General features: G+C 30.3%; 3 protein-coding genes and 1 non-coding gene across 4 annotated transcripts; 2 read left to right on the forward strand and 2 right to left on the reverse strand.

Moving 5' to 3' along the window:
- Positions 1-8,383: 8,383 nt before the first annotated feature.
- Positions 8,384-10,450, forward strand: LOC101259548 (leucine-rich repeat receptor-like serine/threonine/tyrosine-protein kinase SOBIR1). Its single transcript, NM_001315496.2, has one exon. It carries the CDS (start codon positions 8,450-8,452, stop codon positions 10,325-10,327), a length of 1,878 nt encoding a protein of 625 aa, NP_001302425.1. The 5' UTR covers positions 8,384-8,449; the 3' UTR covers positions 10,328-10,450.
- Positions 10,451-11,702: 1,252 nt separating this feature from the next.
- Positions 11,703-11,774, forward strand: TRNAT-UGU (transfer RNA threonine (anticodon UGU)). The gene has a single exon. It is a non-coding gene; the product is annotated as a tRNA-Thr (tRNA).
- Positions 11,775-13,793: 2,019 nt separating this feature from the next.
- LOC101263123 (BTB/POZ and TAZ domain-containing protein 1-like) lies at positions 13,794-17,322 on the reverse strand. The gene is made up of 5 exons (XM_004241479.3): positions 17,046-17,322; positions 16,707-16,840; positions 15,705-16,008; positions 15,174-15,490; positions 13,794-14,252 (listed from the first exon to the last, which is right to left on the reverse strand). Exons 1-5 carry the CDS (start codon positions 17,160-17,162, stop codon positions 14,075-14,077), a joined length of 1,050 nt encoding a protein of 349 aa, XP_004241527.1. The 5' UTR covers positions 17,163-17,322; the 3' UTR covers positions 13,794-14,074.
- A 2,303-nt stretch (positions 17,323-19,625) lies between these two features.
- On the reverse strand, positions 19,626-23,980 carry LOC101263715 (BTB/POZ and TAZ domain-containing protein 1). Its single transcript, XM_004241481.5, has 5 exons — positions 23,775-23,980; positions 23,426-23,553; positions 21,275-21,578; positions 20,628-20,947; positions 19,626-20,010 (listed from the first exon to the last, which is right to left on the reverse strand). The coding sequence occupies exons 1-5, from the start codon at positions 23,847-23,849 to the stop codon at positions 19,836-19,838; spliced, it is 1,002 nt and encodes a 333-aa protein (XP_004241529.1). The 5' UTR covers positions 23,850-23,980; the 3' UTR covers positions 19,626-19,835.
- Positions 23,981-26,717: the final 2,737 nt, after the last annotated feature.

Raw genomic sequence — 26,717 nt, forward strand, 5'->3', positions numbered from 1 at the left:
TGTATCTATGAAAATTGTGTTCTATATGTATATGTTCTTTTATGTTTGTAAATCTGCATAAAATTTGAAATTATATACAATTGAATCAAAATAAAACATTTGTATATCAAATCTCTCTTTCACACTCCCTTTATACAACACAAATTATAAATTGTAATTTGTATAATTTATATTTGTATAAAGAGAAAATTGCATAAGAGAACTGGTAGCGCAATATATGTTTTTGTATAATTATAAGTGTATAGGATGAATATATATATATTTTTTATTTGTATATATAATTTTCTCTCGCTTTATACAAACAAAAATACAATTTATACATTTGTGTTGTATAAATTGAGAGAGGTGAAGGAGAGTGACAAGCGAGATTTTTGCAGAGAGAGGCGATGGTTAAATATTTGCTACGAGCTAGAATGAAATGAAACTATAATTATAATATTTATTTTGAATTAATAATTTGTTATTTTATACCATTATTCCTATAAATTCCTTTCAACTTTGAACAATAACCAGTAGCAGCCCAAAAGACATCGCATGGGCTTGGGTTGGATAAAAATATGGGAAATTTTTCAAAATGTCAATATTTTAGCATTTAAGAGGATTCATTAGCTACAACTTTAATATTTAGTAAAAAAGTCATTTTAGTTTGTTATGTATGTTTTTATTATTTATTTTTATTTAAAGAATATAATATTCTATTTATATTTATTATAGTTTTTTATTAGTTTTTATTCATTCCAATAGGTATGCCGAATTTATCTATACAGTCATTTAAGAAATATATTTGTATTTTCATATATTTTTTCCCTATATAGTTATTTTTTTCTTCAAAATCCTGTATGTATTCATTTCAATATGTATTTTATTTGTATTTCTATTTATTCTAGTTTTTATTTAGGATTTTGTATAATAATATATAAAATACAAAAAATTAGTATGATGAAAAAGTGAATGAAATATAAAATTGAAAAAAAAATTGAATATTTGGTGTACTCATTCTTAAATAAAACACATAACTAGTTGACATACCTTTAGAATAAATACAAATTATAAAAAAATGTCAAATTCAGTTGACATACCTTTATTAATTTATATTCATTCCAATATGTATGTCAAATAAAATGTAGCTATTTAAGAAATACATTTGTATTCGTATATATTTTTCACTGTGTATTTATTTTTCTTTTAAAAATCTTGTTTCCTTTTCTAAGTCGTATTCATTCCAATATGTCTATTATTTGTATTTGTATTCGAATACAAATAAACTAATAGAAAGTTCTTCTTATAAATAAAATACATAAATATTTGACATACATTTGGATGAATACAAATTAGGGACAAATACAAGATTCATAAACCATACAACATGAAATTTTTAATAAATACAAATATTGATAGTATACATAGTGATTTGAATACAAATTAAGAAAGCATGCCAAATTCTAAAAAAGAATTATAAATACAAAACAAACTAATAGAAAATTGTTCGCGATCTTCGTCGTCTTTTTCAAGATCCTCACGAGTAGACAAAGATTCTACATTTGCGTTTTGAATTTGAGGAAGGTTTTGCACACCAATGAGTCTTGTAAATGTTCTTACCCTCTTTTTTCCCTCATTTTAGCAGCGGATCATACATTATACACTATTTGTTAAGTAATAAATAAATTAAAGGATGAAAAATCACCAGAAATTGGTTGATTAAGATGAATACCTCTAGTAAGCCTCTTGGATTCGGCCATTGGAGAGTAAATCATAACGGAAATTGAAAAATACAAACAACATTTTTTAAGATTTAAACAAAAATAAAATTAGAAAAGAAATCTGAAAATAGGATAAAGATTAGAGATACCTTAATCAAAGGGATTCTTATTGATTCAATTTTGGATTAAAAAAACAACCAAAATATATGGCAAAAAAATATTTGCAACTTGAATGTTGGAGGAAAATCAGAAAAGATAACCATGAGAGAGAAAAAAAATTAAATGGGAGAGAAAATTAACAATTTGAAAAGATAAATATGAGAGACTATAATTTTTTTTTTAAAAAAAAGATATATAGAATTAATTGAAAAAGAGAGATAAAATAGGAAGAAATTGGGACACATACATTTTTTAAAATAATGACATTTTTGCTAATATTTATAAAGTATGAATATTTTTACTAAATATGTTATTTATTTTGACTAGTTTACTAATTTTTCCTAAAAATATTTTGGGCCTAAGTTTGCTATTTGTGACAGAGGCCTGCTATGTTATGTAATAAAAGGTGGGAAAATTGTATATAATAGCAAACTAATAACCTAAATTAAATGGAATAGTTAGGGTTTGATTTAATTGTGCTCCATAGCAAATATTAGCTAAAATTTGCCAGCTTCTCTCTCCCAAAAATCTCGCTCGCCTCCTCCATTCTCGCTCGCCTCTCTAGCTTTATACACAGAAGTATATAATTCTGTTTCTGTTTTGTAGAAAGCGAGAGAAAATTGTATATACACATTCAAAAATGTATATCTTCGTGTTATACACTTAATTATACAATTTACAAACATTTTACTTCAAGTATTGCAGAGAAAAAGGCCAACAAATTATACAAGTGCAGTGAGATACAATTTTCTCTAGTTTTATACAACAGAAGTGTATATATTGTGTTTCTGTTTTTGTATAAAGCGAGAAAAACATATATCTTCTTGCTATACACTTATAATTATGCAATATACATACATTTTAATTCGATTCAACTGTATGCAAAACAAATTATACAATTGCAGCGAAATAGGCCAGCGAATTTTTTATTACGTATCCCCCCCCCCAAAAAAAAAGATTTTATTCTCTTAAGAGACATCTGGAAAGTTGAACCTGTTAAATAGTAGTATCATATTTGGCAAACAGCCAACTAAGGACTAAATTAATTAGTGAATTAATCAGAACATATTTAATTATAATAAACTCCGACATCTTCACAGAAAATGTTTGATACCCAGCAGATTAGTGGACTGACCATTACGTATTTTATTACTAATAATATACATGAATCTTTTGACTTAACTAGCAAAAATTGCGATACAATGATAAATATATTTTTTGTTCTTAATAAAAAATTTTGAATTTGAATCCCTCTTGCGAACATCTTTGTTAGGAAGACCAAAAGAAAAAATGTTTTGGATGCACCATTGAAAAAGTGTACCACTAAAGATGCAATAAGTATTAACTATGTAAGCTAATTTAGTGGTATGTTTGGTGAAGCTTTTGGAAAGCCAAAATTATCACAATTTTAATAAAAAGTACTTATTTAGAAAGTAAAGAGTTATGTCATTTTATTTAAAAATCAAATAGAGGGAGCTTTTATATATATATATATATATAACAAAACGGAAAATCACTAATACTTTTGAAACTTTGATCTTTTTTTCATTAACTCATACATTTTAGACTTTTAGTTACAATAACATGCTAACTCTCCATATCAAAAAAAAATTCCATCACTATCCAAAGCCATCAACACTTTCATCATATGGTAGCTAATTAGAATTATATAGATAATAGTTACAAGAAATTTATATATATTATCTAATTATATAGGAAATAATTTATTTACGTATTAGTTATTTAATTTTTTATTTTGTATCAATTAATACGTAAATATCCTCATAAGTAATTGTAATACATGTATTAATTAGTAGATTTCTAAATTACAAACCACATTATATCAATATTATGAGAAAAGACATAAAGTCAGCATTGAAGTTGTGTCGAATTTTCAAAAAGACACCTTAACTTTGTGGGTGTCCTATTTCCTCATTGAACAATTTAAGAGTGTTATAAATATCTCACTTTTTACTCAACCTCAATTGTAAAAAAAGATGTGCAATTACGCATCAATAATTGTTTGACACGTATTAAATTCTTTTAATTTTTAATTTTTAGTTTCATTTTCATTTTTATTTTTATTTTTCTATTTTTATTAACTTTATTTAAATTTTTCTCTCTTTCTTCTTAAATCTTCATTACTCAAATCTTTTATTCTTTGTTGTAAATTCTCCAAAAGTAGCAGTCATTGTCGCATTCAACGTAGCCTCCATGATGCTTTCTTGTTACAACACTATTTTTGTTACTAAAACATCACTAAATAAGATCAATTCAACTCTCAAGTTACTAAAGCAAGGTAATAGGATAAAAAAAAAATAGAGTTTCCTAGTACTCTATAATCAATGGAGTTCACATTTCTTGTTTTAAAAGAAAAGGATAAAAGAAGAAAAAGAAACAAAGAAAAGCAAGAGACAAGAAAAAAAGTGATAAAAATTGATGAAGAAGAAAAAGTAATTAAATTTTTGAATTTGGGTGAAAGATAATGGGAAGATGATATAAATTAATTAATAATTAATAACAAAGAAATAAAATGACACGTGACACTTTATAGCTGGTTATGACAGTGAAAAGACTGGGTCACACGCCTCATTGGCGTGGTAACAACCCAGACGAGAAAATGGGTCAAAATGGCCCATTTACAAAGATATTAAATAGTTTCGTGGGATGATAGGATACTTTCAAAGTTAAGATGCTTTTATGCAAATACCGGACAACTTTACTGATAAGTTTATGTCTTTTCTCTAATATTATATATACATAGTAAAAGAATTTTGTTTATGTAGAATTTGATACATAAATAACTTACCTCCTAACCAGCTATTAAACAACTATTATAATAATATATGAACCAACAATTTAATCGAGGACAACGTTATTGTTATACTTTTTCAATAATATAAGGGCAAATATAACTACTACTACTTCTTAGAGGACGACCATAATAATTGATAACGTATATTAAGAATTATCACAAATTAAGGCACATTGGAGAATATTCTTCCTTGGCTAACAAATAAACATAAGGAATATATATAATTTTGTAAACGTGTTAGATTAAATCAATATACCCTACTAGGGTTGTTTAAATGTTGAATTTGAACATGCAAAATTCTTATACAAGACTTAGTCAATTATAATCCATCGCATAACGAAGTAATTAATTAAGTAAATGTTTTCTCACTCGTAAGAGACTTGTATTTACTCCTTCCAATTTTAGTAAAAATGGTAAAATCTTTCATTTTTTGAAAATAAGTAGTCAAGTCAAACTGGAAAACAATGATCTAATTTTCTGTAGTTATTTTGGGTAATATGTTACCTGTCATTATTTTATAAAAAAAATTCTGTAGTTATTTTGGTAATATGTTACCTGTCATTATTTTATAAAAAATTATCTTAAATACATATCTTATTTTATCATAATCTCTAAATTTTGCTGTTATTTCTTTTAAAAAAATAAAAAACCCTCTCTTAGATAGATCACTTCTCTCTTGCTGATACTTCTATATTCCTCTCGGATACATCCCTCTCTTATATATTCAGATCCTATTCCGTCTCTGATACATTATTTGTTCTACGTATTTGGATGTCCTATCCTCGATATGATACATCACTCTCCTCTTGAATACCTCCCTCATTTATGTGAGGAAGTCAAATAATGTATTCAAAATTTATATTTTTTAAAGGATTTTGGTAATTTTAAAAAAATAGAGAAATTATGTAAATAAATCTTAACACTATGAAATTTACATAAATTATACTTTATTTTATTCGTCCATTTGTCACAGTAGTCGGTCAATATATATTTTGATTTGGATGGGGTTGTTTTGTACTAAAATAGATACAAATTTTTAAAGTTTGAAATGTCTAATATGAGAAAAGTTTGCATTTCTATTTTGTGCCAATTTTTAATTTTGTGAAAAAGGCTTAATATACTATTTAACTCTGTCATTTAGAGATGATATAACTTCATTATGAAAATGACTCACATGTACCTATATCATGCATTATTAAGTAGAACTCTTTATGAGATGCAACATGTACTAATGGTTATGTACTGACTACTCTACACTTAATCAGACGTCTCGAATTCGAGTTTTGGATATAAAAAATGCCACTCATGAATGGATCCTATAGAGTGCATCCAAATTTAATCGGGACTCTAATGTAGACTTTGAACACCGAGTGATGAAAAAAATAATTAAGTACTTACACCATTTTCCTCTTTTTCTTAACCAAGTGGATGTGGTGTGGGGCAGGTCGGGAAGAAAGAAACAAGCAAATAGCAACAAGAGGAAGAAAAAAAAAAGAGTAGCTTTCAATCAATTAAGATGATGTGAAAAGATAATATATAGTAGAATTAGTTTGTGACAATTGACTGGTTCAAACGTCCTAGTTTAATTAGATGAATTGACTAAATAATTCCAGAGAAAGAATAGTTTAATGTATTAGGAAGATAAATACGAATTATTATTTGCAAGTTTGAATGGCTACGTGGTCCTGCTAATAGTTTTAAAAATAAAGTGTTCACACTCGATATTTTTATTAAATAAAAAAAATTAATTAAATAATCATAAATAAAATGAAAATTCAGATAGTCAACCAATCAAACAGTAATTCAAAATTTGCAGGTGCTAATTCGTTTACATAGGTGGTATTCAAGTAAGAAAATGCTACTTTAACATTATATAACATGTTACGTTACTATATTAAAAATAATTCACATGTGTTTGTGTTATTCATGTGTAAGTAAGAAAGTTCCATGTATTACCTACCATATTATTATTATTATTAAAATAATGCACACGCATTTGTGTTATTCATGTGTAACAGTGTAAGTAAGAAGTTCCATCCATTATAAACCAAATTTGGAAAAATAAAATGTTTTGACTATTTTAACAGCACGGGACAGTAGGCTATTAGAATATAATGATGAATTTAGTCTTTGATATAAATAAATATAAAATGCTTGTGATAAATATGATTAGTTTAATTGTGTTAAAGAATGACAAAAGTCCCACATAGGTGGTTAATGAGATGGTTGGACTCCTTATAAAACTTGAAAAAATCCTCCTTCATTTGAGCTAGCTTATGGGGTGTGAGTTAGGCCTAAGACTTAATTTCACATGGTATCAGAGCAGGGCCCGTCTCACCCGATGTTGTGATCCCCAAAATCAAAATTGTCCACGCACCATATGATAAGCACTGAGCGTGAGGTGGGGTGTTGAAGAATGACAAAAGTTTTACATCGGTGGTTAATGAGATAGATAGATTCGTTATAAGGCTTGGGGCAATCCTCCTCTCTTTGAGCTAACTTTTGGAATTTGAGATAGGCCGAAGACCTAATTTTACACATTGTTCAAACCAATAACTTTTGGGATTTGAGTTAGGCGTAAAATCTAATTTCACACATTGTTCAAACCAATAAATGATATTATACCCTACCATCTCAATTTATTTGTCATAATTTGACTGAATACAAAATTTAAGAAAGTAAAAAAGATTGTTAGGAATTGTTTGTTATGAGTGACAAAGAATAATAATTTCATATTAAAATGTAGAATTATTTTATCTTAATTTTGGTCAAGACTCAAGGGTATTAGCTAAATTGTCCCAAGATTTGTTTGTTATGAGTGACAAAGAATAATAATTTCATATTAAAATGTAGAATTATTTTATCCTAATTTTGGTCAAGAGGGTATTAGCTAGATTGTCCCGAGATTATTTATCTCACCCTTTGTAGCATATTGAGATAAGTTATCTCATATATATGATAGAATAACTAATCTTATGAGGTAACTCCGTCGATACCATCACATACCAAATGACCCTTAAATCTTGTGGTTGTAAGTTGTAACTAAATGTGTATATAATATATCAAAATGTTCTTTAATCTTAAGATGTTAAACATGTCACGTAAAATATTAAAAATAACAATATTCCAAATTATGAAAAAGACATTATTTTCTATATCTTAAGTCTAAGAATAAAGTTACCCTTATTATTAGCTATATCATTTTTTTCATGATGATAAGTGATAAACTCTAACACCAACAAAAACATGATAACATATCGATTTTGCAACTCGAAAGTTTGTAAATCTTCAATTTAAACCTTAAACCATAAATGTAATCTGATAAAATGAAAGAGAAAAAAAAACCTTATTAGACTCTACAAAATATGCTATTATAAATTACTAAACTACTTAGAATTTCATATCGATAGAGAGATGGAAAATTAATCATTGATCTTCCAATAAATTGTTTATCGATGCTGACCCCATTTATCATTTATTATTGGTGTGTACAAATTTCAATAGTCCATACATGGAAATATTTAAAAATAATTTATTTAATACAAAAACAATGTGGGACATAAGGCATTGGCAAGTTTTTTCCACACGGTCTCAACTTGACTTGTAAAGCTTAAGTCTACGCTCGTTTTTCTTACAATGCAGCCAACCATTTCTGATTCATAAAAACCGCCAATACACGCTTAGAAAAAAAAAAAATCCATCAACCACCACAGTTTCCCTCGTTCACCTCTCTCCTCCCTCTCTGTCCGGTTTACCGGAAAAACAAGAATCTCAAATGACTTCGAATATCCACTTTTTTCTTTTATACGTTGTGAGCCTTTTCCTTTTTGTTCAAGCAAGATTGAATCTTTATCCACCAGATCATGCTGCACTCTTGCTTGTACAAAAGGACTTAGGCATCATTTCTGTTAACAACCCGTGTACGCTCGCAGGAATATCGTGCGAGCGTAGACCGGGTAACACAACACAAGTTGTGAGAGTTACCCGTATTGTATTCAGATCCAACGGATTAAAGGGAACTTTGTCTTCTGCTATTGGCAAACTCACTGAGCTCAAAGAGCTTTCTCTTTCCGACAATCAACTATCTGAACAAATCCCCGTTCAGATTATTGATTGTCGGAAGTTAGAGATTCTTCAACTTCAAAGGAACAGATTTTCTGGGAAGATTCCATCCGAATTGTCAGCTTTAAACCGTTTAAGGATAGTTGACTTTTCATCGAATGAGTTTTCGGGGAATCTTGATTTCTTGAAGTACTTTCCTAATCTGGAAAAACTGTCTCTGGCTGATAATATGTTCACTGGAAAAATACCATTTTCATTGAAATCTTTCCGAAATCTTCGTTTTCTCAACATTTCAGGGAATAGTTTCCTTGAAGGTCCAGTACCTGTCATGAGCCAAATTGAGCATTTATCAGCAGATTTGAATCGAAAAAATGGCGTTCCTAAACGTTACATTCTAGCTGAGAATTCAACAAGGATATCTGCAATGGGACCTGCTTCGGTTCCAGCTCCAGCTCCAGCACCTGTCAATCGTGTTGTACCGGCGATGCATAAACGTAAGAACAAGAAAAGGAAGTTACGATCTTGGTTTCTTGGTTTCCTAGCTGGAACTTTTGCTGGGGGTATATCTGCTGTGCTCTGTTCCTTGCTATTCAAGATGGTAATGTTCTTCGTAAGAAGAGGGAATAACGATTCAAGTTTAACGATATACAGTCCACTGATCAAGAAAGCCGAGGACTTGGCTTTCTTAGAGAAGGAAGATGGAGTGGCATCGCTTGAAATGATTGGAAAAGGTGGCTGTGGAGAAGTTTATAGAGCAGAGCTACCGGGGAGTAATGGGAAGATTATAGCTATAAAGAAGATTATCCAATCCCCAATGGATGCTGCAGAGATCACGGAGGAAGATACTAAGGCGTTGAACAAGAAAATGCGTCAAGTTAAATCAGAAATTCAAATTGTAGGTCAAATCAGACACCGGAATCTGCTTCCATTACTCGCGCATATGCCAAGGCCAGACTGTCATTACTTGGTCTACGAATACATGAAAAATGGGAGTTTACAGGATATCCTGCAGCAAGTCACAGAAGGCACAAGGGAATTAGATTGGTTGGGACGACACAGAATTGCAGCGGGGGTAGCTGCTGGTCTCGAGTATCTCCATATAAACCATACTCAACGCATAATTCACAGAGATTTAAAGCCAGCAAATATCCTACTTGATGATGACATGGAAGCTCGAGTTGCTGATTTTGGCCTTGCAAAGGCAGTTCCAGATGCTCATACACATATCACCACTTCAAATGTTGCAGGAACTGTTGGATTTATTGCACCAGAATATTATCAGACACTGAAGTTTACAGATAAGTGTGATATATACAGCTTTGGTGTGGTGCTAGCTGTGTTGGTTATCGGTAAGGGTCCATCGGATGATTTTTTCCAACATACTTCTGAGATGAGTTTAGTTAAGTGGCTGAGGAATGTAATGACTTCTGACGATCCTAAAATAGCAATTGATCCTAAGCTTATAGGAAATGGATACGACGAACAAATGCTTTTGGTTCTCAAGATAGCTTGCTTTTGTACTCTCGACAATCCAAAGGAGAGGCCTAACAGTAAGGATGTTAGGTGCATGTTAACTCAGATCAAGCATTAGATAACCAATACACTGGTTATGTAACTAAGAATCTGTTCTGTATTTTCAGTTTCGCAAGTTGATATTTTGTTGTAATTGTGTTATACATGTCAAATCAATATTCATTCCACCTTGCTACTTAAATAACTAAAACTCCAAATGCAATTATCATTTGCTTCTTTTCAAACTAGACATATCCCAATGTGTTATGTGTATGATCAAGTTTTTAACATTAGTATTGGAGTCTAGATGAGTTAGCTTTTATCAAGATGACTCATGTTTTGGAATTTAGAATACCTCTTTGGGCTGATGAGGTCATTACTCCAGTTTCAAAGGAGCATCGAATCAATAGTTCAATACTAATCTCCCCAGTCAACTGACCTTTGATTTCGGAGATTAGTGCAAGAGTAACAACAAAGAGGGGTTGAAATTCATTTGATTGTAAAGAGAGGGATTTCGCTTCAAATCTAAATGATTTATCTTCTTCTCTTAAAGACATTTCTATTTAGGACTTGATTGAGGGATCAATTTTCTCCAAAACATAAAGTAGCACGATCATAACCCGTGTCCCCGCCCCTTTAAAGGTATGGAAGTTCATTGATGAATATGTATAACCATATGCTTATAATTAAATCACAAGTTGGCTTACAAATTTGAGAACTTACAGAGCAAGCTAATTGCTGACTCAATTGAATCAATAGAACGTTCCAAACATTTGGTAGGAAGAAAAAAAATGCATAAAATGTGAAATATCATTGAGCCTATCTCATGTTGGGGTGGGTTTGGGCCAACCCAAAATTCAAATCAAAATCCTGTATACTTGGATTATGAATTTAACTTTTAAAAATTTATGAATTTTGGAATTTAATTCTATGAATCCAATTTTTAGTCCAATATACAATTACATGATATGGCGGCTTGGAGTCTCAATCTCGATTAACTATAGAAAGTTACTATTATATTTGACCGAGAAAACTATTAGATGAAGTGAGGTTGTATATTAGAGCTTTTAATATGAGTTAGTCCATCCGATTCAGACTAATTCATACAGATTTTGACATCTTACCGGTCCGATCGAGTTAGTCAATTTTTGATGTGGGCCAGAAAATGATAAATCCAATCCATAAGTACGTAGGTTGCAGGTTTGCTGGGCTCGCCACTTTTTTAAAAATGATATTTTTTTATAATTATTAAATTAAATTATAAATTATAATTTAAAAATATTATCATGAATATCGACAAAATCATATTACATGATATAATCATAAATATCGATAAAATCATATTACATGATATAATCATAAATATCGACAAAACCTTCAATCCAATTTAGATAAAATGCCAAATAGTAGAAAATTAAAGTGAAATAAATAAAGAGTAGGCAATATGAACATAAGCCCTTATAGCTCAGTGGTAGAGCGTCAGTCTTGTAAACTGAAGGTCCGTAGTTCGATCCTGCGTGAGGGCATTTTCTTAGTTTTGTACACATTAAACATTTCTGTTTTATTACTCTAATGTTTGTGTATACATATTTATAATATACAATTATCTAACTAATATACATATACAAAAAGTTTCCCTACTTTTAACTCTTGAAATTAAGTTTTTGTAAGAATACGTCTATTTTTTTTTCCCGAAAACTTTGACAAATAAGTGACAATTCATTCAAATTAGGCTCAAAGTTTGAAAATTAATAAAATTTAATTTAGTTAAATAGTTCTATAATTTTTCAACAAAGTTATGTCAACTGATACCCTTTACATCAGGTGGCTCTCATTTTTTACTCTGTATAAATTAAACACTTCTATTTCATTTTTTCCAAAAAAGAAACAAAAAAAAACAAACTAAATCAAATACTTTTGACTCTTGAAAGTAAGTTTTTGTACGAGTACATTCTAATTTTTCCCAAAAACTTTGACAAATAAGTCACAATTCATTCAAATTAGGTTTAAAGTTTGAAAATTAATAAAATTTAATTCAGTTAAATAGTATTATAATTTTTCAATAAATTAAATTTAATAGCCTTTACCTGAGGTGGCTCTGCCACATACTACACCAATCTTGAGTTAAAAAACACACACCAAGGAATCTTCTTTTTGTACAAGTCTTCTAGATCTAAGATCCAAATTCCATGTACTATGAAAAAGTTTTGGAACTTTTCCCTTCAAAACTTTACTCGTATATTCTTTTATCTCAATTTATGTGTTAAATTATTTGTAATCCATGTTAAAAAGGATGTTTTATCTTCTTATTTCGATATGATTTTAATTTTAATAGAATGCTTTATATCATATAAATCTTATCGTTCTTAATTTAATTCAAGGATGAATTTCTTCCCAAATAACTTTTCTAAAATTTAGAAGCTATTTTAAATGGACTATTGGAGGAAAATGTAAGTGAAAGAAGGTTATTTTTGGGTTTTAGTATTTGGTTGTCATTAAATTTGTTCGTGGAATTATATTGCGTATGTTATTATTATTATTGTTATGATAGTATTTGGTTGCCAAAAATGACTTTGAAATATCTTTTTGGTTAAAGTGAGATGGTGGTAGATGTAGAAAACAAATTGATAACAATAAAATAAAATGTGTGTATAGAAATGAAGGGAAGAATTAGTGTACCACTAGTGCACTCAAGTTGAGTAATGAGTACCAAGTGTCCCACTTAGGAGTTCGAATTTGATTAGATAGAAGAAAAATATCAAAATATTGTCCATTTAAATCACCATGCCATCATTTCAATTTTCACGATAGAGAAAGTAAAATTGGATGTGTTCAAAGATATGAATGGTGCAAATCAAATGATCTTAATTCGCCCTACTGTTTTTTGAATTTAGGTTATCGCATTACTCTATTATCGTTATTATTTTCGTACAAGTTGATTTACTTCTTTATTTTTATTTTCTCTTTTAATATTTATTTTGATATTTGAGTCGAGAATTCACTGAAAATGTATATTTTATCCTCTTTATACTCACTCATAAAATTTTAATAAATATGTTATGGTTTGTACTAACGAACATAAATACATAAAACTATATGTGTCCTCCACAAAAGGGTAAAAAACTATTTTAGTTTCAAGTTCTCCAATCCTATTTATGAGCATTAAATTAAAGGAACACTTGGACGAAAGATGATAATCAAAGTAGGGTCATTGGGAGTTTGCTGCTTTTGGGCCTTCTCTGCAGCTTATCTGATCTTTTTTTGGAAATATCAGTGTCTTTTCTCAAATAAATTGCGATAAGGTTTTGGAGACATCCAAAAATCTCTCGACTCTTATCACGCTCCAATTTTCTTCATTAGTTAAGCAGTTGGACGATTCTTACTGTAATACTAAAATTTGTTTTTTCGTCGTCTCATAATATCACACATTAGCAATTTAAAAAATAAAAGCAACTTGCAAATTTTAGGGATCGACCACATTTTTTTTTCTGTTTCTCCAGAGTATTACAAAGCACAATAAACAGTAGAAAGGCGCACAAAACAAGTATATGAAGCATATAGTTGGCTAATTTTATTACACAAAATGAAGATATATATACAGAGACTACCACACAGTAGTTGTAGAATTACTCTTTTTGTATACAACTCTTTTGCTGATACAACACTCTTCATCTACTAAAAGACTGACTCAGAAATAATAAATAAACATATAGAATAGGTCTCTACAGTAGGAAATATGAAATGGTAAAAACTAAATTACATTCTATTGATGGTCTATTTACAAAGATCGAGTTCGCCTTACGATATGAAACACACACTTTTGACACTAAGCTGCCAATCTGAAGTTCATCACTTGATGATGGTTAAAGTCCATTTTCGGTTCCTCTTCTCTCTTTCTTTTGGGCAGAGATAAAGAAGACATTGCCCTGGCTGACACTACCTTTCTAACAAGTGATTTCCACAGCTCGTCATCACCCTTTTGTTGCACCTTCAATTTGAATTGTCTGAAATGTAAAATATGGGGCTGTAAGATACTCGAGAGTCGATATTGACCAAGAACAGAAAAAAAGAAAAAGAGGACGATTAGTTACTGTTTCAAATTGACCCCTACTGATAAAGAAGGCAAACATGTTCTTTTTAAGCTTGATAGTTATGAAGCGATTTTGACCTTAACCAACCCAACGTGTTAAAAAGTTATTCGAAATCATGGGAGATATTTTCTTGAGGAACTGGACAAATGGAGAAAATCCTGTCGCTGTCTACATTTTGATACCGTCTACGACAGGTGCATCTGGGTATTAGTCGAAATGGGACCACGGATCAATTATTACTACTTGGATGGTTGTGTTTCACATCAACAACAATCTCAACCATGCCGGCATACAGTGAAATTTGGAGAAAATATCTTCATGATTAGACTAATCATCACACAAAATTGAACAAAATCACATCCCAGCTGACAATAATTTTGTGTAAGCCGTAACTAAGTGTTGATTTATCTTCACTAGCTTATAAGACAGTTCAGGATTGATAGCCTCCTTGTAACTGTCTACATCACAAATTTAAAGAGAAACATCCAACAAAGTGATAGTAAATGGCTCAATCATGAATCGGAGAAAAACATGACAAATCAATAAGACAGCTGATTTGTTGGCTTCTTCTATCGAGACAAATCACCTATAATAACATCTGAGCTCTGACATGCCACCTAAGAAGTTTTCAAGATTGAACATGACAGACCATAATGGGTATATGGATCAGGACCCATCATTCAAATTAAGCAAGATAGACATGCCTCAACCAATGACACCTCTAAGATGATGTACATATTCTAATTAGTGCGATCAATGTGATTCACTCTTGCGCGATCAACAATACATGAATTGATTAAAAAATTAGTTACTCAGTAGTCAGTTGGTGGTTACCTGCAAAGGGGAACCTGGCAATCGTTTGGTTGGTCACAAATGGATGCGTGTAATCTTAGGATCTGCCACATGCGCTTGCATCGCAAACAACCTCCATTGGTCCTTCTCTTACAAGTAGCAAAATGTCGAATCAGAAACTGAAGCCCTTGGCAGGTATCAAACTTGCTACATGGCTGCCTCTTGATGGAAGGTTCTTTATCTAATGGCCCCACACTAGTACATCCTTCAGTGCAAATGTGCTCCAAACAATCCATCGCTTCGCTTAGCTGTAAATACAAGCTCCGCTCTAGTTTGTGTCTCCTTGTCCTCTTCTTCCGCTATAATGAGAAATTTACAATGTAAAATCACTAACCACAGCCATTTGACTGATAAAGGAGATGCAAACAAATGCCATGTAATGATTTCATGGCAAGCTTATTATCTGTCATGATCAATTTGACAACAATAAAAATTATAACATGAATTCCAAGAGAAATTCTTTTATTAAATAAGGGATGTATGATATATGTCAATTACGTTATAATTACGTACCAACTCAGCCTCATCCATGAACTGTAGAATTTCAAGTTCAAGCCAGGGATCATGATGTTGAAGGAATTTCCAGCCCTCAGTCTCCTCAACTTTCTTGAAATTACTAGACAAAAATTTCATACTCTTAAGATATAGATCTGGTGCATCACATAGTCTCGCAAGTTGAAGCAAATCCACAGCATTCTCAATCGTCAATCGCTCGGCCAACCCCTTTGTGCATCTCTGTTTCAGCTGCGGTACCAAGTACACATGAGAAAGTGCTAGCAGATGGATCCCATGTCTCTTCATCTGCTCTTCAGTGCACCTAAATACAATGACAATTTGGTCACTCTAAGCATTCTTTCTAGCAAGGATTTAACTGATTAAAAGTTTCTTATATTTTAATTAGCTTTTAGACCATATGAGAGTAAGTAACATGCTACAAATGAGTCAACAATATTGGTTGTTTAACGATCATAAATAACCTAAATCCTTTTGTAATTCATTTCAATGACAACGAAGATGTCGGTCGAGGCATCTAGCAGGCGGCCAACACAATATGAAGCAATCAAAACATCAAATAGTATATGATTAAAGAATTTACAAGTCAATGAATGAACCACACGTAAGCAATTAAGTAATAGGCATGCAGATTAGTTTTTGAATATCAACCACCTATTCTCTGATCAACGAAGGAACCGAGACTTCACCCTAAAATAATCTACTTATTGTGGTCAAATTCCAGCTTGGATGGAACCAATTAGATTCGAGTTTCAAAACAATTTACAAATTAAGAAAAATCAAATAATGAGTCTTTGAATACCAACTACCTATTTTCTAATCAACGAAGCAACCGAGACTTAATCCTAAAATAATCTACTTTAAAATAATTACTTCTCGCGGTCAAATTCCAGCTTGATGGAGCCAATTAGATTCGAAGTTTGAACACGGTTACCAAATTAATTAAAAAATAATAATAATTAAAAAAAACTAAACGGATTTGCGTGTATCTCGTGTACTCACTTGAAAGAATAGAGAAACCGGATAAACACGGAAACGGCGTCGCACGGCACGCCAAGAATCCGAATCGTTCTCTCGGAGCTCCGCCGCTTTCCCGGCCGAGCTAGTATGTTCTCCAGAACCGTCGAAGCAGCAGCCTACAAATACGTTTCTCATAAATCAGTACTTTTTTCTCAAAATCATTCGCAACTAATATCAATTTTTCGAACAGCCAACACGGAGTTTTCACAGCGTGAATTGATTATAAATCATTAATACACTAGACTAACATTAGATTAACATGCAATTAATAGATTTAACGAGTATTTAAGACTTCATGTGGTTAGTTTTAGGTCTTCGTACCAGAACGGCGGAATGTGCCGGAATGCGGAGGCCGCCGGAGGTGACGATTTGGATATCAACCTCAGACATTTCGCCGGAAAATTTATCGATACCGTCTGAAAAGTTAAGGGATGACATAGTGATTACAGTTGCTTTTGGGAATTTTCAGAGAGTTTAGTTTTTGAAGAAGGCATTAACCCAACCCTCTCTATTTATAAGCAGCGCAGAGTTGCCATTTGCCAACTCCAGAAATGAAAGGGCGGCACGTGGAAGATTCTTTTTTAGTACTCCAGAAAACAATTATTTGGGCAGGACAGGAAATAATAAATATTAATAATTTAAATCGTTAAATTAATTGAGTTATTAAATTTTATAATATGAAAGAGAACTTAGCGTCCAAAAAAGAAATTACAATGTAAATTATCTTGCGGATTAATATTTTTCTAGAATTTTTTATATAGTGAAAGTTTAATGTTTTTGATATCCTTTTATTTGAAAATAGTATAAATCAATCATTAATTTTTTATTTGATTTCTTTAAATGATTAAATGTACTTATATATTATGTAAATTGGACAAAAGGAAGTACTAATGAATGATTAAATTGACCCACGGATGGCTCTACAATGTTTAAAAAAAGATAAATGTCTTAGTCCCCAAATCTAAGGGGCCTCATTTTATATAAAAATAGATTATAAGTAATTAGTATTTTTTTTAACAAATATTGAATATTATTATAGAAAAAGTGAACATTTCATGAAAAATGAAGGGATTGTTAGAAGAAATTTGAAGTATTATATCTTATGAAAAATAATTAAAAATAAAAATGATCATATGAAAACTAAAAGAAATAAATATATGCATTGCATGCCATGATGCAATTTTTTTTTATTTTTTTTTTTGTGTTCATTAAGACCAAATGCATAATATTATAATATTCTTACTTGAGGGAGAAAATTCTAATTAGAGCAAAGACTAAGGAATATTATTCAAAGAAGATGAAATTCATACGTTTTTTTGATGGTTCCAGAAACTAAAATAAAAATTAAATTATACTAATTACGTTTAATATATCATATTAATAAAAGTTGTACATCACCAAGCGTCACAGCGGACGATGTTGGTAGCCGCGTACGGCGTAGCCTGATCATACTAATATGCCATTAAGTAAGTATTTAAAATTCAAATTTAAAAATTTCGAATGAATATAATTTTCTTATTATAATTTAAATTTACTATTTATATTTACTAATTTGCGGTATGTTTGCACGTGTATGTTGTGTTAGTGTGAAAAATTGTATTTAAAAAAAATGACGTATATAATAATACGAAGGCAGGAAGAGTAAGGTACAAATTTAAATTTTAATCAATTCCTAATATTAATAATATGATATAATATAACGAATAGAAAATTAAATTAAAAAGAAAATAAGAAAAAGGCAGGAAAAAAACAGACGGTTGTTGGCTACATAAATGTTGCTGGTCATAAATGTCCTCCCTAATAAAAAGGCTGCTATGAAGATTGTTTATAGTATCCTAAAGCAGTGGCTGAGCTAATAGGGACGAAGAATTCATTTAAATCTCTTCGTCGAAAAATTATGTTATTTTTATAAAATTATAATTATAATATTATTTTAATATTTTTATATATCAAATGTTAAATTTTTTTAAGTTTATTATATTTTACTTTTTTATATTTTAAATCACTTAAAAATATCTCGACTACGACAAGAGGACAAAGGATAAAATATCAGGCAAAGTTGTTACCTCTGATGATGGAAATTAAACAACTTGTGGTTGAAAGTTGTTGAGCATACCTAGACAATATTGTTGTTATCTGAGGCAGTTCATATTCAGTCCTACTGTGCAAATTTTATTTTTATAATACACTTCTAACTGTTCTATTAAAATGTTCCAAAAGGCTATCACTTTTTACGTAATGGCTGCACTATCCAAACCATGAAGATTAATCAGACACCAATTCAAATAACAATTTTTAATAATAATAAAAAGTAGTATGTCGGAGGAAACTAATTTGGATGTTTACTTTGCGGTAAAAGATGTGATTTATACCTAATTAATTTACTACATCAAAAATATTTTTAGTGGCTTTTATGTTAGAGGTTTCAAGTTTGAAATCTCGTACCAATAAAAGTAAGGAATTTATCTTCTGTGTCGAGCTTGTCGCACCAGTCTTACCTAGTGTGAGTTACCTCTTCTATGTGATTTGAAAGCTATTGCATAGAAACAGACTTTTTTACCCGGTACGCATTCAAAGATTGTGAATTTCCCTTGTTATTAAAAAAAAATATATATATTTGTACTCATAAAATCGAATTAATTGGACTATAGAACGTATCTTAGACGTTAGATGGGAATCGGTAAACCAAAACAATCAACCGTCGAGATTAAGCTTGGTTCCCTTCCTTTTTAGATTAATGAAATCAAAATACGTACTACTAATTTTGATCTTCATTTTCATTGTTAATATAAAAGCTCTGGAAAGTTGTAAACACTATACAAATTTCTTTTTGATTAATTAAATTATCTCCTTTTAGTATTTATATGATAGTTGAAAAAATAATAACAAAAGAAGATGTAGTTCACCAGAAAAAAAAAACATCTCACAAGATGAGCATTTCTTAATTATTACAAAAACATTAAAGCACAACAAATTGATTACAGCAGGACTTATGAAAGATTGATTCTGCCTAATCGACAATTTTCTTTTGGCTTCATTTCTTTTTAGTTGTTATATCATTTAATTCTGAAAAAGGAAAGTATAACAAATAACTACTAACATTGAATTTTTTTAATCTAAAAATCGTCTTATTTGATGATCCCTCAAGTTTAATCTTGATTCTTCTTCTTCTCTCTTTCTTTTAGGCATAGATAAAAAAGTCATGGCCCTGGCTGACACCACCTTTCTAACAAGTGATTTCCATAGCTCATCATCTCCCCCTTTTTCCAATTTCTGTTTCAATTCTCTGTAATATAAATAAATTTTTTAAGATACTCGTGAATCGTAATCAATGATAAACTACAACAATAACATACTCAATGTTTAATCGAATCACAAGAGCAAGAAACTACTAGAACCGTGCTACTATCATATAGACAAAATAATTGTGTTGGTTGGTACAAGAAATTGACCATACTGATAGAAAAGGCAAACAACATTATACAAGCTTAGATATTTCTGTGACCCTATCACTTTATTCAATCCAACGTGTTAAAAGATTATTAGGACAGTTTGAAGATATTTTCACTAGGAACAGGGGGAAAACAGAGATTTTTCAACTAGAAATAAATGATCCAAATGAATATTTCAGAAAAAGGTTACACTATTTTCTACGATCTAGTCGATATAGAACCAACCGTGTGTCAAGTCAACTATCACTACTTAGATCATGATTGGGTCGCGCTCACATCAAGAACTATCTTGACTGTAAGTGGGCAAGAGATCTTAATTCCTCGTGATAATGTTTCAGCCACATCACAAATGTATGTGCATTGTATATAACCTTCCTACGTACTGACTAAATCACAACTGCAATGGCGGAAAATGACATATAGGTACAAGTAAATATAGTGGTGGCCATACCTGCAAAGAGGAACTCGACAATCATCAGGTTGGTCACAAATCGATGCGTGTAACCTTAGGAGCTGCCACATTCGCTTGCATTGTGAACAACTTCCCTTTACTCTTTTCTTACAAGTAGAGAAATGTGTAATCAAAAGCTGGAGACCTTGGCATGTATCAAACTTGCTACATGGCAACTTCTTTTGGCAAGAGTACTCTTCGTCATATGGCCCTACGCTCGTACACCCTTCCCTGCATATATGCTCCAAACAATCCATCCCTTCACTTAACTGTAAATACAAGTTCTGCTCCCGCGTGTGTCTCCTCCTCCTCTTCTTCCGCTAAAACAACAAATTTCCAATGAAAACATCACTGAATGATAAATGACACAAAAAAACACAATGATATATTGGCATTTCTACCTAATACATCATATCTTAGTTTTTCTGTTAGGATTGAACTTATATACCTCTATAGACTAAATCTTAATCTTAGATGATGTGATAGTGTAAAATTCCGTGCAACATTATGCACACTTTACATTAGTCCTATCATATATACCACAATCAATTGAGGACCCTCAACATTCTATTGTGAGATCCATGATCAAAATTTTGGATTGAACTTGAAACAATGAGTCAGATCATAAAGGGGGTTATATTACGTACCAACTCGGCTTCATCAGTGAACTGTAAAATTTCAAGTTCAAGCAGGGGATCATGACGTTGAAGGAACTTCCAGCCTTCAGTTTTTTTAACTTTGCTGAAATTACTCCGCAAAAATTTCATACATTTGAGATAGAGATGAGGTGCATCACATAGCCTCGCGAGTTGAATCATGTCTATGACGTTTTCAATTGTCAATTGCTCAGCCAATGCTTTGGTGCATCTGTGTTTTAGGCATGGTACTAAGTACACATGAGAAAGTGCTAGTAGATGAATACCATGTTTCTCCATCTGATCTTTAGTACACCTAATTTAGCACAACAATAACATAACCATTTTAGACATGATCCATATTCTTCTAAAGCTCTTGGTTATCAAATTATTTGAACAATCGAAAGCAGTTTACTTACTATACTTATTGACATTCATAACAAATCGAAACTCGGTTACGTAGACTGATTGTTCGTCCACTTCAAACGCTCAAAACAGACCATTTACCGTGTCAAATGACAGGGATTGGTTTGGTTACTTAGGGAATCATGCAGATTTCCCAACAGCACCAATAAATAGTAAAATACAAATAAGAATTATGGCATTCAATCAGTCAATGAAACCGGAACAGAGACATGGTGTCATTCTTAGAATAACACCTAGCGTAATAACGCTGAAGGAAAACTGTACATTGTTTTAAATACAAAGCAATATACAGAAAACCTGAACGTCGTTTCAGTTTCCGGCCGGAGGGGTTTATTTGAAAAAAAAGGCCGGGGCGCAGGCTCCCGAAGAGAGAAGCCCAACGAATGTCAGATGCGGGCATACAATCCTATTCTATCCGAATCCGAGTTTACCCCTTGCACTTTGGACAGCCGTCCATAGCCACGCAGTTAAGAAGCTGAAAGAGAAGCTACCGGGCATCCTCACTGACGCTCTAATGAATTAACCGTTAATCCATTCTATTTAGCTGATAAAAACGTTTTTTTATAAAAAATAATAACTTGTAACACACTCCAATAACATAGGAATACTTGGTCTTGTCGGTGCATAGAATATTGAGGGAAAGTAAATATATTATTAAAGATTCTTATAGGCAATGAATGAGCCATGTGTAATATAATTTTAAGAAATGGGCGGCAAAATTTAAGCTTTGAGGATAAATCACCAACTCCTTGCCGTTATATTCAGCATATTAAATTCCAATTAGAACACTAAGTACACGCCTAACATGTTATGTTGGTAAGCTGTTGTATCGTATTATAAAATTCATTCTTAGATAATGAGGAAAGCTCTAATTCTAAAATCAATTTGGTTTAATTATATTGTTACTTTTTCATCATTTCTCATTTTCTCGTACTTACTAGCTAATAATCTTTATTTGTTGTTTATGTACTAGATTTATTCTTAAATTGTTGACGTGTAATATTATTTAATCACAGTAAAAGAGTTATTAATCCAAATAATGCATTCATTGAAACAATAATACATCCATATAACACTATGATACTAGTACATAATAAAAAGAGAGCGAAATTTTCACATATAGCCACTTAAAAATAGTTTAATTATTCTTTATAGTTTGATAATTACAATTCGTAACTACATTTTACATGTTTTATGGAGAAGAGAGGCGAGTGAGACTGTGAGAGAAAGGAGAAAGGCTAGAGAGAGGGAGAAAAGAATGGGAAAAAAGTGAATTGTATATGTATATCGATTAGATAATTTTATATTATACGTATGTATTTATATATATGCAAAGGAGATTAGGAGAGGGGGAGATAGGCGAGCAAGATTGGGAGAGGGATGAGAGAGGCGAGCGAGATTGAGAGAGGGAGGAGAGAGGCGAGTGAGAGAGGATAGAGAGGTGAATTGTATATGTACACATGTTAAATAATTGTATATTATACCTATGTATTTGGATATTCTGGCGAATTATACGTATATTAAGTGATTAATCATACAAACTCAAAGTCAGCTCACGTAATTAATATATAATGCTACTGGCAATTGATAATTATAGCAAACTATAACTATCATGAATAATTAAACAATACTATAAATTTGTTTACCCGCATAATTTTCTCTAAAAAGAAGAAAATATGTAGCAATGATTATAGTAAATATAGATTAAGAAAAAAGAATATGTATTATGAAACTCACTTGAAGGAATAGAGAAATTGTACGAACACGTAAACTGAGCCGCAGGGGACGCCCAGAATCTGTATCTTTTTCTCAAAACTCCGCTGTTGACAAACTAATACGCTCTCCAGAACCGTCGAAGCAGCAGCCTAACATAGTTTTATTTTTCGTAGTGGAGATCCATCAGTAATTTCCAAATTGCAAAACAAATAAATTTTCGAAAACAATTCGATTAATTCACATTTGAAAGATCTGATCTTTACCATGTTTAAAATTAAAATAATTAACGATTCAAAAAATTATTTGACTGAACAGTAACATTTTCACGTAAAATGAACCCGAGGGAATAAGCGATAGTATGCATGCATACCAGAACGTTAGAATGTGCCGGAATGCGACGGCCGGCGGAGGTGATGATGTCAACATCACTAGCAAACATATTCATAGATCTTTGGAGTTTAATGATAATACAGAGAATGCAAGCGTTATCAAAATAATTATAATTTTTTTTTTTAACTAAAACAAAAGTATTTTTGAGTTAGTATTTTTGCTTTTAGATTTTTGGTGGTAGAATTTTGGGCGCATATCCCTGCATTTATAGGCAACGTGAGCTACGACTTAACAAAAAAATAAAAGGGCGGCACAGAATGAAATCTCTACCACAAAAATAAATAAATAAATAAAATGTGCCTAATAAAGTATGAGATCTTCAAATTCATTGCAGCCGACCAGATTATCATAATTTTATCATTATGACGTTAATCTTCGCCTAAATATTCCTAAATTTTAAAATTAGCTTTCGCTCTATTTTATACGAGATTATTACTAAAAGTAGATTGTACTTCCTACTATTATTTCATAAAATTAATATATAACTAACATTATTTTTTTTATTTTACTCTTGAAAGTTATTAAATTTGAAGTATAAATTTGATAAACATAAGAAAATTAAATAATAAATTCATATTCGTTAGTTAATTTAATTAGTCAAAAGAAATTATTTACATTTTTATTTATGAAAAATTAATTTCAAGAGAATATTAAATAATAAATTTAAATTTTTGAAAATATGAAATCTAAAATAATGACATAAACGAAACTATTATTTCCTGCAACTATACAATATGAAATTAATTTAGCGTGTAAGTGAACTATTCCCTGTCTCAAAATAATGTTACTTTAGCAGAAAATGCCCAAAATTAAAGACAAAAATAAATTCTTCTTTTATTTTTAAATTTATTTGACCTATTTTTTATTCCTTAAATTGGGAGTACCCTAACAATTGTTATTTCACTATCTAGGATGTAATATACTCTCTGTATAGTAGCGGTCAAGAATATTTTGTTCCTTTTTTAGTAATTGTGTAATTTTAATTTTCACATAACCTAATTTTAGATCCCAAAATTTATGAGTTTTTTAACTTTTTTTTTTTAAAAAAAAACTTGTGTAAAATCAATACACATCAAATAAATAGAAACAAAAAAATATATTTTTCCAACTATATGTATATACCTTATCTTTTTAATAGTGTTTAATTTTCGAAAAAATATTTATCAAAAGATTATTTAATAAACTACACATTATACTCAATAATTTTATAATATAGACGTAATTTTTGTTATGATAATATTTATTTTAGGACAAACATATTAATTAACGTTAACACATATCACAATTGTTAGTTGTATATTGACTTTGTACAAAAATATGCTATCAAACAATATAATTTAAAGAGTGAAGTATATGGTCCATTTATCTATTATTTTTGTGTTCCTCTTGTTGTGCTTATATATTAAAAAAATATTATATATGAAATTAAAATCGAAAAATATTAATTCATTTATGTTTGGTTCCACCATTCTAGTATGTTTTTAAAATGATAAAGAGACCACGTCGTCAATAACAGGTAAGACCAAATCTTGAGGAGGAAAATAAATTGTCCTTACACTAATTACGTGTCATCCTAATCCATCACTGAACCTATTAGGTTCAATATTGGTATTTAAGATTCATATCGTATAGGGCTTCATTATTTCGTAAATAGTACTTTTTATTAAGAATTTTTTTTGTATATGAGGATTAAATTTGAAATCTCTAATTAAATAAGAAATATTTTCATTCACTGCATATATTCGTTGATGGTGATGGATAGTATATGTACACAGTGGCGAAGCCATCTTAACATCTTGGGATTCATTCGAACCTCCTTTCTCGAAAAACCATATTATATTTATATGGTTAAATTTTTTTTTATATATGTATAGTAGATGTTGAATCCTCTTCGGCTTTTTCCTATATCTATTTTTTTAGATTTTGAACCCCTTTATTAAAAAATTTAGCTCTACCACTGTCTGTCTGTATACATATACATTTATGACTAGTTTATACGTATAAAATAAATTATAATATATATTCTTATAAAATACAATTCACCAAATACGATTTTCAATACATGAGCTCTAAGCCTCTAATTTTTTTTTTGTTTTATTTTCCTTGGCTGTTAATTGACCAAGACATAAAAAGTAGCATATGAACTAAATACTAAAGAATTTAAACTTTGAATTCTTCTCTATTGCTTACCAACCAATGGATTTTATGAATTAAAAGCATGAAGAAGTTCACCATCAATATATTTATTTTCTGATTTAGAAATAAAATAAATAAATTGTGGTGTTCACAGCAAACATAATTTAATTTTATAGTTAAAGGTCATTATCACGTGTGACTCTTTGTGTTCGTCTAATATTGTCACATATTTACTCAAATTTTAATACGAATTTCAGATATTAAATAAAAAATAAAATACTATAATAGATATTTTCACGTGGATTTTTCCTCTCTTTATTTGTTTTCAAGGTTAAATTGAATTTATTATTTTTTTAAATTTTAGAGTAACTTCTTTGGAAGGATATTTTTAAATTATTTTACAAGTTTGAAAGACATTTTTGAGCCCCAACCATAGATTATATAAAAAAAAGTCAATGCATGAAAAATATTTTTTGGCGGTGGAAGGGATATTCTTTTCTTTTTCTGGCTGGATATGAATTTTACGATATGTTTCGTGTTGCCCCATTTTGAAGTAAAATATTCCTTATCTTCCAAGTTTGTATTTTTAATTAATAGTCAAAAATAAAGAATTGTTGTTTAAAAAAATAGTTGTAAAATATAGGAAATAATATAATAAACTAGTTTTGATAGTATTCATTGTCTTAAAGAATTTAAGCCTTCTGTTATAACTGCAACAATTGTGATATAATTTTGATATAATTTCTATAAAGCTAACAAAATTCGAATTTTAAAAATTAACTTAAAT

Source organism: Solanum lycopersicum, chromosome 6 (assembly GCF_036512215.1).
Source record: "Solanum lycopersicum chromosome 6, SLM_r2.1".
Taxonomy (NCBI): Eukaryota; Viridiplantae; Streptophyta; class Magnoliopsida; order Solanales; family Solanaceae; genus Solanum; species Solanum lycopersicum.